At 47.0% G+C, this 13461-nt stretch overlaps 1 protein-coding gene across 1 annotated transcript; it reads right to left on the bottom strand.

Moving 5' to 3' along the window:
* Positions 1-1628: 1628 nt before the first annotated feature.
* On the bottom strand, positions 1629-12542 carry LOC147653129 (uncharacterized). Its single transcript, XM_086889416.1, has 14 exons — positions 12428-12542; positions 12060-12211; positions 11471-11582; positions 10622-10692; positions 9684-9778; positions 9219-9273; positions 8603-8706; positions 8027-8191; positions 7568-7622; positions 7080-7183; positions 6606-6660; positions 3821-3965; positions 2245-2299; positions 1629-1927 (listed from the first exon to the last, which is right to left on the bottom strand). Exons 2-12 carry the CDS (start codon positions 12066-12068, stop codon positions 3933-3935), a joined length of 858 nt encoding a protein of 285 aa, XP_086745542.1. The 5' UTR covers positions 12069-12211; positions 12428-12542; the 3' UTR covers positions 1629-1927; positions 2245-2299; positions 3821-3932.
* Between the last annotated feature and the right edge of the window lie 919 nt (positions 12543-13461).

Below are 13461 nucleotides of genomic sequence, written 5' to 3'. Positions count from 1 at the left end.
AAATTCGAGTCACCCCCACCTTGCTTTCTAGACCCCGCTCACTCTTTTGGGAGTGTCGGGCTGGGTGCGGCTGGAGCCGTCATTCCCCTAATACAGACTGCACAAGAAAACCTGCAGCCCCTTCTGTCTGTCAGAAACCCTGTCTGTGGCTCCAGTTTAAATGTCACAATTGGCTAACGCAAGCAGGAGTCGGGAGAGGTTCATTTGATCTCAGAGTGCAAAAAGGACACAAAGGGATTTCAGTTTGAATCACAACAACAATAATGCACCTTTATTTTAGTGCCAACAACAAGGGTTATGCGATAGAGGAGAGGGAGAGAGAGGGAGAGATAAAGAAAACAAAGTAAAGGAAGAGAGAAGAGGGGGTTATAGCTACCAACAGACGAGACGGGTTCGCTGGGGTCTTTTTCTGTGGGGAGATCTCACCAAAATTAACTTAGTCTTATGGAATTCTTCCCCACAGTTACCTTGTTTCCAATGTGCTATTAAGCACCCCAAAGAAGAAGTACCCAGAATGGGAGCATTGCTGCCCAAAACCCCTTTAAGCTTCTCCATATTACAACTACAATACACCACAAATGCCAAACTTGCCATGCTTTCGCAGTCGTCTGACGGACGGCGCCTGGGCAATGCCGACAGGACTTCCTTTAGCCCAACCAAGCACAGCTTTCGCTGCATCTTACTGGCAGGCACCCAAACCAGGTAAAGCACCTCACCTTTCTCTCCTGGGGACGTTGTGAGCAGCAGAGACGGTCACGGCCGATGGGCTCCCCGAGAATCCCTCGGTGCCGGCTGGAGTGTGATCGGGTCGTGAGCGAGCTCAGCAGCACTCACGAGATCCCATCTGGGGTCGCCAAAATGTTAGTGTTCAGGAACAGACATAGTCACAGAATGATTATATGGAGGTGCTTTATTGAAGAGCTCTGGCTGTCAGGGGTACACATACCCACATCTGACCCGACTTCATTTCGAGTTTAACATGGTTTTATACTCTATTCTATATGTTTTTATACTCTGTTCTATATCTTACATATTAATTATTAAACTTACATTGTTCTATTTGAAGCATTGTTTTTACCCAAACATGGATTTCTCATGATCCCCTCTCAAGCCCCTAACATTGTTTCTCATCTTCTTTAAGCAATAATCACATCAACAATTGTATCATTTATCATCTATTGATTACACAAGTGCAGTTTCCCATGATCTTTAGCAAGCACAAGGCCTAACATGTCTCAGGGCCTACTTTTCCCAGGGCTTGCCAAGCTTAACTTTCTTTCTAAGTCCCCAAGGTTTCTGTGATTTTAAAACCTTTTACTATCACTGACATTTGCACCTAAACATCCACCAGATTGTGGCCTGACAAGTACAAGGCCTTGCATCCCAAGGAGCACCTGTTTCTTTTCCATGTACAACACACTCTTTATTTGCCACAATTACTATTCAATTATTATTTGTTGGCCACAAGAACTACAAAGCCCATGGCATGAGCACATTTCCCCCAAATCAGTGACTATGGTGTGATGAAAAGAACGAGCTTCTGACTGCTCAAACCAAGAGCCTTATTTCCACCTGGTAAACAACATCTCTGTTTATCAGCACAGTCCAACACAGAAGAGCAGACAGACTAGATTTAAATCAATCAAAACTTTATGTATAACTGAACGCAGAAAAAATGAAACTATGTACAGAAAAAAACTATATACAGAAAGAAGCAAGCCTCTGCACCGCCTGTTCTTCGAGGTCCACCTGAGTCTGCCCTGAGCAGCAGAAGCACTCATAAATAAATAGGAAAGTACAACCCTGGATCGAGTTGCATGCCGCACATTGGGCACATGCCGGTGTTCTCCAGGGCAGCAGGGAGGCACGCGCTGCAGAACACGTGGCCACACACAGTTGTCACAAGCTGTCGTCCATTTTGCATGATCTGGAAGAAAGGAAACAACAACCACATGTATTGGGAGAAAAGAATTGGAGTTTTCTGCTCTATTGGCAGCAGGCAAATGAGACTTGAGAGCATCTGGAATCAGTTAGAAGCCAGGGGGGACCCACAGATCTGCCAGTGCCATCCTGGCAAGGGCTTGTCCCTCTCCATTCACCAGCAAGAAGGGACTTGTGGAGCTTCCCAGCAAGGGCTGTGCTTCCAGCCAGCTGCCCACATCAGCCAGCTGACTTGGGCAACTCCCCTTTTGGCTTCTTCCTCCTCCCACAAAGCACAAAGCATGACAAGAGGTGCATCCTTACCTCTGAGTAATAGTCCATGCAAATTGGACAGCTAATGACAACTCCTGGCTCTGCACTAGAGGGAACAGAAGCAGAAAGAACGTGCAGCTGTTAATATCACCCCACTTCAATGATTATTGATACCTAAAATCTCAGCTCATCATGCAAGTGCACTGACTAGCCCTGGCCCATTTCCTTTGAAGAAGCCTGCTGTCTTTAACTCTCTCTTTGCTGCATTTAATGAGGATTTGGGCTCTCCCTGCCTCGAGGGAAAGAGCATCCTGGTTTTCACTAGGAGAAAGGTGCAGTCAGACACCCTGCTCTGGCATTTGAAGTAAGAGCAGTCTTTAGCACTGGCCACTTGGTGTTGGGAAACTTGGACTTGCAGCGGCTCGTCATGAACAGCTTTGGAACTACAGCATCCAGCTGTCCTCTGGGAACCATTCAGCCCGGAATATTCATTGCAGGAGCCAGTTCTAACGCTACAGAGTAACATGGCTCTGGCAAGATCCAGCCCCAGAAAGGAGCCTTTGGTCAATGTTGAATGCTGCAGCAGTGACTTCTTTCAGAGCAGTTCCATTCTGGAACAGAGAACTGAAGGGACAGAGTATTCCTTTTCTATATGAACCAAGTGGTGGGATTTGTTCACCTGCAGAGGGAACCACCAAAACTTAAACATGTCCAAAGTCATTGACAAAAGGCATTATGCTTAAGAATAGTGAAAGCCCTTGAGGTGGCATGTTTAAGACCTGACACCTAAAAGTTCCATCCTCAGTTTCTCTCCTACATTGCCTTTCCCAAAGGCTCAAAGCACACCAGCTTTGTTTAAACCTATGCCTTTCCCTTTCACCCCCAAAAAACCACTTTAGAAAACCTTCCATCACAATTTTCATGTGCTTTGTCCTCTCTGGCAACACGGACACCTGGTTTAATTTAATCAGTCTAATGCATTGCCTCTTTCTTATTCTGCTGGAGCGCTCCTAGAGCAGGACTTTGCTGTTGCTCTGCAGAACGGGGATTTTACTGTGCAGGCAGCCAACTTGAACTGCAAGATCTCCATGCCAGAAGCAAAGAAATCAGGGCTTGTGACATCCAGCACTGACCATAAAAGCAGGACCTGCACAGCTGCTTGTGTGCAAGTGTACCTTGGGAAGAATGGCTCCAGCTGCAGGAGAAAGGGAGCCAGCTGGCAGCATTCCAGCAGGGAATTTCTGCTGGAATTTGCCCAGCTGCTGCCTGCTGGCCCCATGATGCCAAGCCTCATTGCTAGCAATGGAAGTATTTCCATAGCTAACCTGGCTACTAGAACTTGTCAGAAAAAGCAAATGCAATCCTGAGCTATGGGCTGTGACCAATGCCCTTCCTTGCCATAGCCCCACTCTCATCTCTAAGGTTCTGTGGTCTCTGCCTTGGGCTGCCTTTTTCTCCCAAAATGCAAATGGTATCATTTGATCATCATGCAACACAGGAGAAGTGTGGAAATGAGTAGAGTAGTAGTATCAAAGATAAAGCAGGCATAGCTGTAGAACTTATTCCTACTGAGAAAAGAAACAAAAGCACAAAGTTCCGTGTTTGGTAGGGCATGAGCCATACGTACGCTGAACTTCCAGCATGCTCCTCTGCTCCGTGTTCTGCAGGGGCTGCATCAGCCACAGGTGCATCATTAGCTCCTGTGCCATCAGCAGAGCCATCCACCTGTTCCTGGCTGTTCAGTGCAGCAGTTCTCTGTTCTTCTCCATGCACTGTAATTGAATTTTCAGAAGTTACATCTATTATTCTCTCTCTCTCCCTGGAGCTACCCTTCAAATGAGTTCTAGAAATAGTCAGTAATGGTTCCTGTTTTAAATGGACTCTGTTCATCTGGGATAAAAACAACCTGAAATAAACTACTTTCCCAAAGAGTAAGGCTGAACCTTTCCAGACATTGGGACTACTTGTGGATGCTAAATGCAAAAAGCAAGCAGGAACACACAGTCTGTGTGAAACTAAGTCACACAAAGCTTCTCACTCTGGCCTGAGAAAGCATAATGAAAAATCCAAGCAGTCCTTGGTAAAGGACAGCAATCTTTGCAGGTGCTGTTTAGAATCCTTGTTGTTTCCTTGCAAGAAACAGTCAAGGGGCGCTGTTCCAATTCACCAGTTATAGTGATGTGTAAATTTAAGGACCAATGAGAGTTTTACCTCTCAGACCTTCTGGAACACGTCTATAAAAGAAGATGTGGAATAATAAACTTTGCTCTCTTGGACAAAGCAACTAAGAGAGTCATATCGCACTTCTGGTTGTTCCTAACACAGTACGACAACTGCTCTGCTACAGAGCAACACAAAACCTTTGCTTTGTTCACTCTACACCCAGCTAAAAAGGTGATTCTCAAGGACAGTCCCTGGAAACTACACAATTACTTGGAGCAGTGTCCCCTTAAACATTGTCATCAGGTCCCTCCTGGGTTAAGGTAATTTGAAGATGGAGTTCTATGAGATGCAAAATGTAGAACATGTAAAAGATTTCTTAAGGAAAGATGTTTTTGTATTGATATATTTCACCCTTGTGTATTCTCAAACCAAAGCAACCGGAAGGGAGATTTAATCCATGAAATAGACAGCAACTAACAAACAAGATCTCAGTGATGCCCATGGGTTAGAAAAACAAATTCCTTGTTGGTAGAATTGCCTTGTTAAGCTTCAGACCTTGCCATGCTTCCAGGAGCTCAGAGCCAGGGGAAGGTTAAGAAAGCTTCAGGAGAAGGATGCCCACTGAGAGTGGACACAAAGAATGCAGAACTGAGGGGCCAAAAGGACATTCAACCCAAGTCCCAAGATAAGGAAACAACTAAGAAACCAGACTCTCCTGAAATCCGCTTTGAGTGGTAAAAAGTAATTCCTGCAGGGGGAGATTGCGACCACCGACTCAAGGAGCAGCAGCTCAAGAAACTGCCCAGCCCAAAAGGAGAGAGAGACTGAGCAATGCACTGATTGGACTAATTCTAGGGAGAAGTGAGGCAATTGGGAACCAAAAGAAGACAGAAGACTAATTAGGAAGATGACCGTGTCATTTGTAACCAATCAATACTAATTTCTTGGTTTGTTCAAATTCGTAAATATTAGTTTTGCTAGTGAGCGTGTCTGATAGGTGAAATAGCACTGAGCAGCCAGACTGAAAGTGCAGCACTGAAAGAAACAATCAATGTCTCTCCCAAGTGTACAACTATTGACCTGTTGCACCAAACCCAGTAACCAATCCAGTTTTTGTGGGCAACATCTTGACCAAGTTCAAGAGAGATCAATTTTAAATGGCCCGCTCTGTAACACCAGAGGGTCAAGAAATGCTGCTTGCTTTTTAACTCTCAGAAAATGCAGGCATCAATGACTTCTGCAATTCCATTCTCCATGTGATACTAATCAATCACTAATTAACTCAAAGTGTAGGAAGTGTCACCAAATTCCAGTTCCTTCTGCAATTCAGCCTCAACTCTTATGACAGGGATTTTCCACTGTGACTGATAGAGGCCACCACACACACATTGCATCCATTCTCTAAGACACTGGCTAGCAGCTTGAGCCTGTCCTATGCCTTCTCCTAAAAGCACTTTCAAGCCCTGCTGCTCCAGATTCTTGGAAAAGAACAAAAGTCATGATTACATTCTAGATCAAAGTCCATTACCAAGTGTCAAACATCAACTCACCTTCAGGAAACTTCCATTGATGCACATGAGAAGGGAAAGAAAAGAAAATACAATTAGATTGGGTGAGCCCCTTGTGCTGCATGCAAACCTCAGCTCAGAAACCTCAGCTCACTCCTCAGAAAGAGGAGTGAGGAAGGCTAGACTATCACCCTCCAAGTTGGCTTAAGAGCATTCAAAGCAGGAGCACAAACAGCTGCTGCCCTGAAAAGAACCAAGTGGCTGCTGCTGATTCTGCTCTCAACAGGGTACAAACAGAGATAGCTTAGGAACCACCTGAAAACCCTCCTCCCTCCTCCCCTCTTCCTGTGCCCTAATGCAATTTGGGCTGGAGCTGTTTTGTTCCCTTGTTCTCTTTTAAACTGGCAAATTCTGCTATTTTAACTCTAAACACTTCACGTTAGAAAGAGCTGCTGAAGAAAGGAAACCACAACAGGCATTGTGAATAAAGAACTCTATCAGTCAATGCTAGAACTGTAAATAACACATGGGTCTGCCAGGTCCATCCTGGCAAGGGCTTCTCCCTCTATGGACACCAGCAAGGAGGCACTTCCAGGAATGGACAACTTGGAGCTTCCCAGCAAGGGCTGTGCTTCCAGCCAGCTGCCCGTGGCACCCACCTAAGACAAGTGAGTTGTGCAGCACTGCTTTATCCCTTCCCCTCCCACAAATCAGAAATGACAACAACATGTGGGTCCTCACCTCTGCGTTGTCATCCTCCCAATTCGGGGGACTAATGGGACCTCCTGGCGGTGCACTAGAGGGAGCAGAATCAGAAGAACATGCAGCCATCAATTTCACTCAGCACAGAGGGTTACCAAGACATAGAATTGCAGAACTTGAAGTAACCCCTTATTCTAATTTAGCAACATCCCAGCTGAGAAACACAATCAAGTGCAAGAGCTTTTATGTTCTGCAAGCATTTCAGTGTATCACAGTCCATAAGGTAAGAAACATTACAATAATGACTTCCTGACAGAGAGGAAATATTTCTCCTGCATTTTGCCAGTTTTAGGGGTTTTTTCCATTCCTTCTCTTCCAGACAGGTCACTATGATTCAAGTCAGAATTCTCCAAACAGAATCAAGTAGAAGCCAAAAGATTGGCAAAAACCTGTGTCTACATGGAAATGGCATCAGAAATTACACTTTGGAGAGACCCTTTATCTGTCACATACAATTCTAGATCTCTTGGCTCATGTTGAAGTCTGCCTGCCAGCACTGGGTTTGAATTCTCATCTGATCTGGAATCAGATGGATACTGCTGGCTCTCCTCCCAGTCCTGCAATGGGGTAAAAAAGGAGAGAGATTATGAAGCGCTTGAAGCCACCCCATCCTGCTTCCCCATTTCAGTTCCCTAACAGGATTTGGGCTAGAACCTTCCTTTCCCTCATTAGCCCTAAACACTTGGCGTTGGATGAGCAGCTGCTGAGAAACGGAAAGCACAGGCACAGGAATTTGGGGCAAAATGTTTGCTGCTCTATTGGCCCCAGGCAAACAGGACTTGGAGTATGTGCAGTCTGTCAGTCAGTGCTAGAACTATAAAAAACACATGAGTCTGCCAGTGCCATCCTGGCAAGGGCTCCTCCCTCTATGGACACCAGCAAGGAGGGACTTGCAGGAATGGGCAACTTGGAGCTTCCCAGCAAGGGCTGTGGATCCTCACCTCTGCGTTGTCATCCTCAGGACTTGGAGGACTGATGAGACTTGCTGACCATGCACTAGAGGGAGAAGGACCAGAAGAACATGCAGCCATCAATTTCAAAGTGCATAGAGATAGAAAATGGCAGAAATTGAAACAATCCCTTATTCTGATTTAGCAACATCCCATGCGAGAAACACAGTCAGTGCAAGAGCTTTAATGGACTGCAAGCATATCAGTATATCACAACACATAATATAAAGAAACATTCAATAATGACTTCCTGAATGGAGAAGAAATGTTTCTCCTGGATTTTGCTGGGCTTTAGGGGTTTTTTCCACAAGTTGCCTTCCAGACAGGACACTATGGTTCAAATCAGATTCCTTCCCACAGAATCAAGCAGAATCCAACAGTTTGGCAAAACCCTGTGTCTGCCCTATGTCAGAAATGACACTTTGGGGAGACACATCATCTGTTACATACTCATCGTTGTCTCTTGATTCCTCCTCATCATCTCTTGGCCAGAGCTCAGCTGAATTCTCTGCCTCCCTGGAATCCTGTGAGTGCAGCTGACTCAGCTCCCTGTCCTGCTCCTCTGAGTTGTCATCCTCCGTAGTCAGAGGACTAGCAGGATCTGCTGGCTGTGCCCTAGAGGGAACAGAACCAGAAAGAACATGCAGCCATTTCAACACAAAGCCAAGAATTTCCCTGGGCACCAAGGCTTACCAACAGTTAACACAAATTCTGTTCTAGCAACATCCCAGCCCAGCACCACAGTTGTTCCCCCAGCTGCTATGTACTGTAAGCATTTGAAACTTATAGCAAGCCATACTGGAATAAATATTCAACCATGACTTAATGGAAGGAAAAGAAAGGTTTCATCTGGATTTTGCTATGTGTTTTTTTGGATTCTTTTACTTGCTTCTTTGACAGATAGGTCACTATATTCAAAGTCAGAAGTTTCTGCACAGACTTGAATAGAAGCCGGAAGTGTGGCAAAACCTGTTCTTACCATCTATCAGAAATTAGAATCTAGAGAGACATTTTACTCTCACATACCCATCATTAACTCTTGGTTCCTCTTCATCAGGAGTTGTCAGGGGCCCAGCTGAATTCTCAGCTAATCTGGAAAGCTGAGAGTGCTGCTGGTTCTGCTCTCTGTACTGCAGTGGGGTAAAAATGGAGGCAAATTAGAAGCCACTCAAATCAACTCTGTCCTACTTCCCCTTTACAGTTCCCTGATTGGATTTGGGCTAGAACCTTTTCTTTGCCTTAGCCCCAAAATGGGCAACTTCTGCAGTCACAGCTCTAAACACTCCTGCTGCATGACCAGATGCTGAAGAATGGAAAGCATACCCGGCATTGGGAGGAAGGAATTCCAGTTTGCTGCTCTATTGGCCCCAGGCAAACAGGACTTGGAGTATGTGCAGTCAGTCAGTCAATGTAAGAACTACAAGGAACACACAGCTCTGCCAGTGCCATCCTGGCAAGGGCTCCTCCCTCTATGGACACCAGCAAGGAGGGACTTGCAGGAATGGACAACTTGGAGCTTCCCAGCAAGGGCTGTGCTTCCAGCCCGCTGCCCATGGCACCCACCTAAGACAAGTGAGTTGTGCAGCTCCCCCTCTGCCCCTTTCCCTCCCACAGAGCAGGACAAGAACATGTGCATCCTCACCTGGGAGTCCTCATCTGACCAATAGGGAGGATCAAATTCAAACAGCAGCCAATCACTAGAGAGAGGAGAACCAAAAGAACATACAGTCATTTAAATGCACAGCCATTTCTTTCACTGGCCACCAAGGGTTACCAACAAAGAAAACGTTGGTACTCAAAACATCCCCTGTTCTGAATAAGATGCATTCTCACCCAGAAACACCATCATTGCAAGAATTTTTATGTACTGCAAGCATTTCAGCATGTCAAGCAGCTTTCTTAAATTCAATTGTGGCTTCACAAACAGGGAAGGAAGGTTTCTGCTGGATTTTGCTGGGTTTCTTTTAATTCTCCTCCAGGCAGACCACTATATTCCAGGTCTGAAGTATTTGCACAGAGTTTTGCAGAACCCTACGGCTTGGCAAAAACCTCTTTCTACCACATATATGGAATCAGAGTTTTAATAGACACTTTCTCTCTCACATACCCATCATCTTCTCCTGGCTCCTCTCCATCGTTCCTTTCCAGTGGCTCAGGTGAATTGTCCGAGGCCCTGGAAAGATGTGGCTGCTGGGGGCTCTGCTGCAGGGGTAGAACGGGGTAGAAATGGACACACTTAGGAAGCAGCAGAACTTGACCCTTCCTGCTCCCCCGTTTCAGTTCCCTAATTGGATTTGGGCCAGAGCTGTTTCTTTGCCTCTTTCTCCCTCCAACTGGCAAGTTCACCTGTGATAGCCTGAGCACTACTTTTTAGAGGAACAGCTACTGAAGAGAAAAAAAACCCTAGACCCAAACCTGCTCTGGTGCTTGGTGTAAGTGGAGCTGGGTCATGCAAAATGTGTTGTGTAATTGGAGGCCTTTTCTTTGCACAGGTTCAGGAACAACCCTGTCAGGATATAACTGCCATGCAATGTTTGCTGCATGTGTCTGCTTTGCACAGCAGTAGAGGCATCCCAAATTTGAGCAGACACACTGCTCTGAGGGCTGCATCAAAGCATATTCTTTCAAAATAGTAGGGTAAAAAGAAAAAATCCCAAATATGCCCCTTTTAAAGACTTAGGGGAATAAGAAAGAGAATTAGTGTGTACCCCAGTCAGCTGCAGTTGCTTTTGACACCTCAGTGACAGGGGGACCTTAAACTGATGCTGCAGCTAAAACACTTCTTCAAATCAAAGACTTCCTCTGCTCTCTTTTGAATCACTGAAGCAACATCCTCTTTTAGGTTCTTCATCCACTCTCTGCAACTGATTCTCAGGCATGCTGATGTGTTTGGGAGTGTGTTTGGGGTTGACTGGGAACTGTGTCTAAAGTGCTAAATCAGAGCCATCTTTCAACCTTTGAGGCCAGGGGACTTAGTAAGATTGCAGAGGGCAAGAAAATTCCTATGGATGCAACATGGAGAGGAGTGTGCCAGTCACTACTTACCACAGGAGATTCATCATCGCTGATCGTGGTGACTTCAGGCTCTGGAGAATCTCCTGTGAGATCTATGACTTCTTCAGCAGTGGAAAAAGAGAAGGTTAGAAGTGAGTTCAGAGATTGCAGAGGAATGCAATGGGCTGCCACTGTGGAACAGACTGTGCTTGGATTCCCTGTGCCCAAGGTGTCTTTTGTTCAGGAATGGGTCCAACATTTCACTCAAGCTTTGCCCTCAGCAGTCCACAGGGAGCATGGTCCTCTGTGCATTGCCTCATGTGTCCTGCTGAGCCTTGCCCTGTGCCCTGAAGGGACAAAACAAGAGGAAGAGCTCCTGAACTCCTCACAAGTTCTGTTGGATGACAACAGCTTACGGGAAGTGCACACCAACAGATCATTCCTCTCGCATAGGGGAATGTTTAGCACACAGGAGAAAAAAACCACCAAATCTATGGGGGATGCTAATGTTACAGTACCATGCTGTCCATGCTCCCCTGAAGAATGGGCCCCAGCTAATGACTAACTTTTCTTCATCTTTGTGCAGCTTGGGAGATGCCAAACTCAGCCTGCCACCTCCACTGTGGCAGCTGCAGTCACTGCCAGCTCATCAGGGCACCCATTCAGGTGTTTGAGCAACACTTGGGGCCTTGGCTACACAGCTCCTCTCCCACTAGAGGCCAATGGACAGAGTTCAGTAACAAACCAAACCAGCTGTCAGTGGGCTGGTTGTTTAGGGATGCCATACCAGGTGCTTCCTCAAGCCCAAGGTTCCCTTCCTCCCCAGGAAAGGGCCTAGGAACTGGCAAAAGCACCCATTCAAATGAACTCCAAGCCTCCAGAAGCAGTTTCTGTTCTTACCAGCCTCTCTTGGTTCTGTCTCCAAGGTTCCACCAGCTCTGGAGGGCAGCAGCCTGCTCCGTTTCTGAGCTGGGGTAGAATCCAGCGCCTCTCCAGGGCGCTTTCGCTGACCCTGAGAGAGAACAAAGCCTTAGCATTTTCTGTGGCACTAATATGAACATGGCACTTGGTTTTTGCCACCCCAATGACAGCACACAAGGATACACAAAACACTCCTGCAAAGGCTGCAATATGCATCCAGTGGTGCTATGGGCCATTCCCACCTAAGTGCATCTCCTCAGAGCAAAGACATCAGCCCTGAACTCCGACAGGGTGCCTCACCAAGAAAGAGCCTGTCCCAACCCCTTGAAAATGAGGAGAACAGTTCCCAATTCTAGCAGGCTGCTGCTCACACTGTAAGCAGTTGTGAACTATTGCTGCTAACACCCACAGACATCCAAAACTTTCAGTATTCCAGAACACCATGTTATGTAAAGTTTTCAAAGGTTTCCATTCTTGTCCTTTTCCTACAAACTCTTGAAATACTTCCTAGAAGTAGCCCGTAAAATGTTTCAAGATTCAGATCAGCACTGAGTAGCAATGTACTTACGGAGCTCATGGTGTTTTTGGATCTAAAAGCACCGGCAAAGGAAGTGGGACCAACACCAAAAAAGGAACCTCAGGGATGGGATCAATCCCTTTGGCTCCTTTGGGTAGCCCACTGCCGATTATTTGGTGTGACTGAAAACTGCTGTTCCAAACCTGTCAGAAAAGTACAGGAGAGATTATCTATTTGGAATGCCAATTTTCTTGAATATCCCCATGCCCCAAGACTCCCATTGCCAAGTCTTTTGTTCCTGTTCAAAGCTAGGTGGGAAGTCCATGACTCTGGCACTGGAGCCCACCTGCAGCCCATGCTGCAGCCCAGACCAGCCCCTCAGCATGACACTCAGCTTTTCAGGAGTTGTCTGCACTCACCTGTTCAGTCACTGCAGAGTTTGGCTCGCAAATTCAGCACACGGCTCTCTGTACGCAGCCGGGATGGAGAAGACGGACGCTCTACGTCTGCTGCGCAGCAGAGAATCCGTCAACTGGCTCGAGAGACTCCGTGTCAACAGAACCTTGGGAGCAGGAGTGCCCCTGGCAACCGGTGCCAACATTCCATGCCCAGGTAACGGGGCTGCGCTTTGCTCACCCATGGAGTTGCAGAAGGCCATGGAGGCACCGCAGCCATGGCCTGGTTCTGCTGCCGCTGGCTCCATCGCGGTGCTCAGGGCCCTGTCCTGCCTGGCCTGGAACCTTGCAGGGACAGGGCATCCACAGCTTCTCTGGGCAGCCTGTTGCACTGGCTCAGCACCCTCTTAGCTCTTGCAAACATCTCATCCCAACCTTCCCCTTCCCCCATGGCTCTCTGCCCCCTCTGGCCACTGGAAGGCCACAGTCAAGCCTCCCCAGCCCCTGCTCCTCTCCCGGCTGCACAGCCCCGGCACTCCCAGCCTGGCTGCAAGGGACAGCTGCCCCAGGCCTCCACACATCCCCAGGGCCGCCTCCAGCCCTGCTCCACAGGCACATCCCGCTCCTGCTGGGCCCAGCTGGACACAGCTCCGCACGCGCGGCCTCACGGGCACAGCTGCGCCTCCCGCCACCTTCACCCTCAGGCACCTGAGCATCACTGGAGCCTTCTTGTGCCCAAAGAACCCCCAGCAAACCACACCTGCCCAAAGCAAAAAGAAATTTAAACCCTTTCTTAATCCTCCTCCTCCATTTTTATTGGTCTCTGGCTGGTTTAACTCTTATGGGACTGCTTTAACTTGAACCCAAAGAAATAGCAATTAAAACAGAATCAAAATTTGCTGGAGTTTTTTGTTTTCAACCTGTTCCAACTATCTAACCATTTAGATCCTGAATTCAAGTCTCTGAAATCTTGACTTTGTCAGGTGTTGAACTACTCCTCTACTAGAATTTCCCAACAGGGCTGAGGAGCTTTGCTCTGCTCCTGGGGTCAGCACCTT

This window comes from Cyanistes caeruleus, chromosome 5, assembly GCF_971803275.1.
Source record: "Cyanistes caeruleus chromosome 5, bCyaCae1.hap1.1, whole genome shotgun sequence".
NCBI lineage: Eukaryota > Metazoa > Chordata > Aves > Passeriformes > Paridae > Cyanistes > Cyanistes caeruleus.
This window is presented reverse-complemented; position numbering and strand designations above follow the sequence as displayed.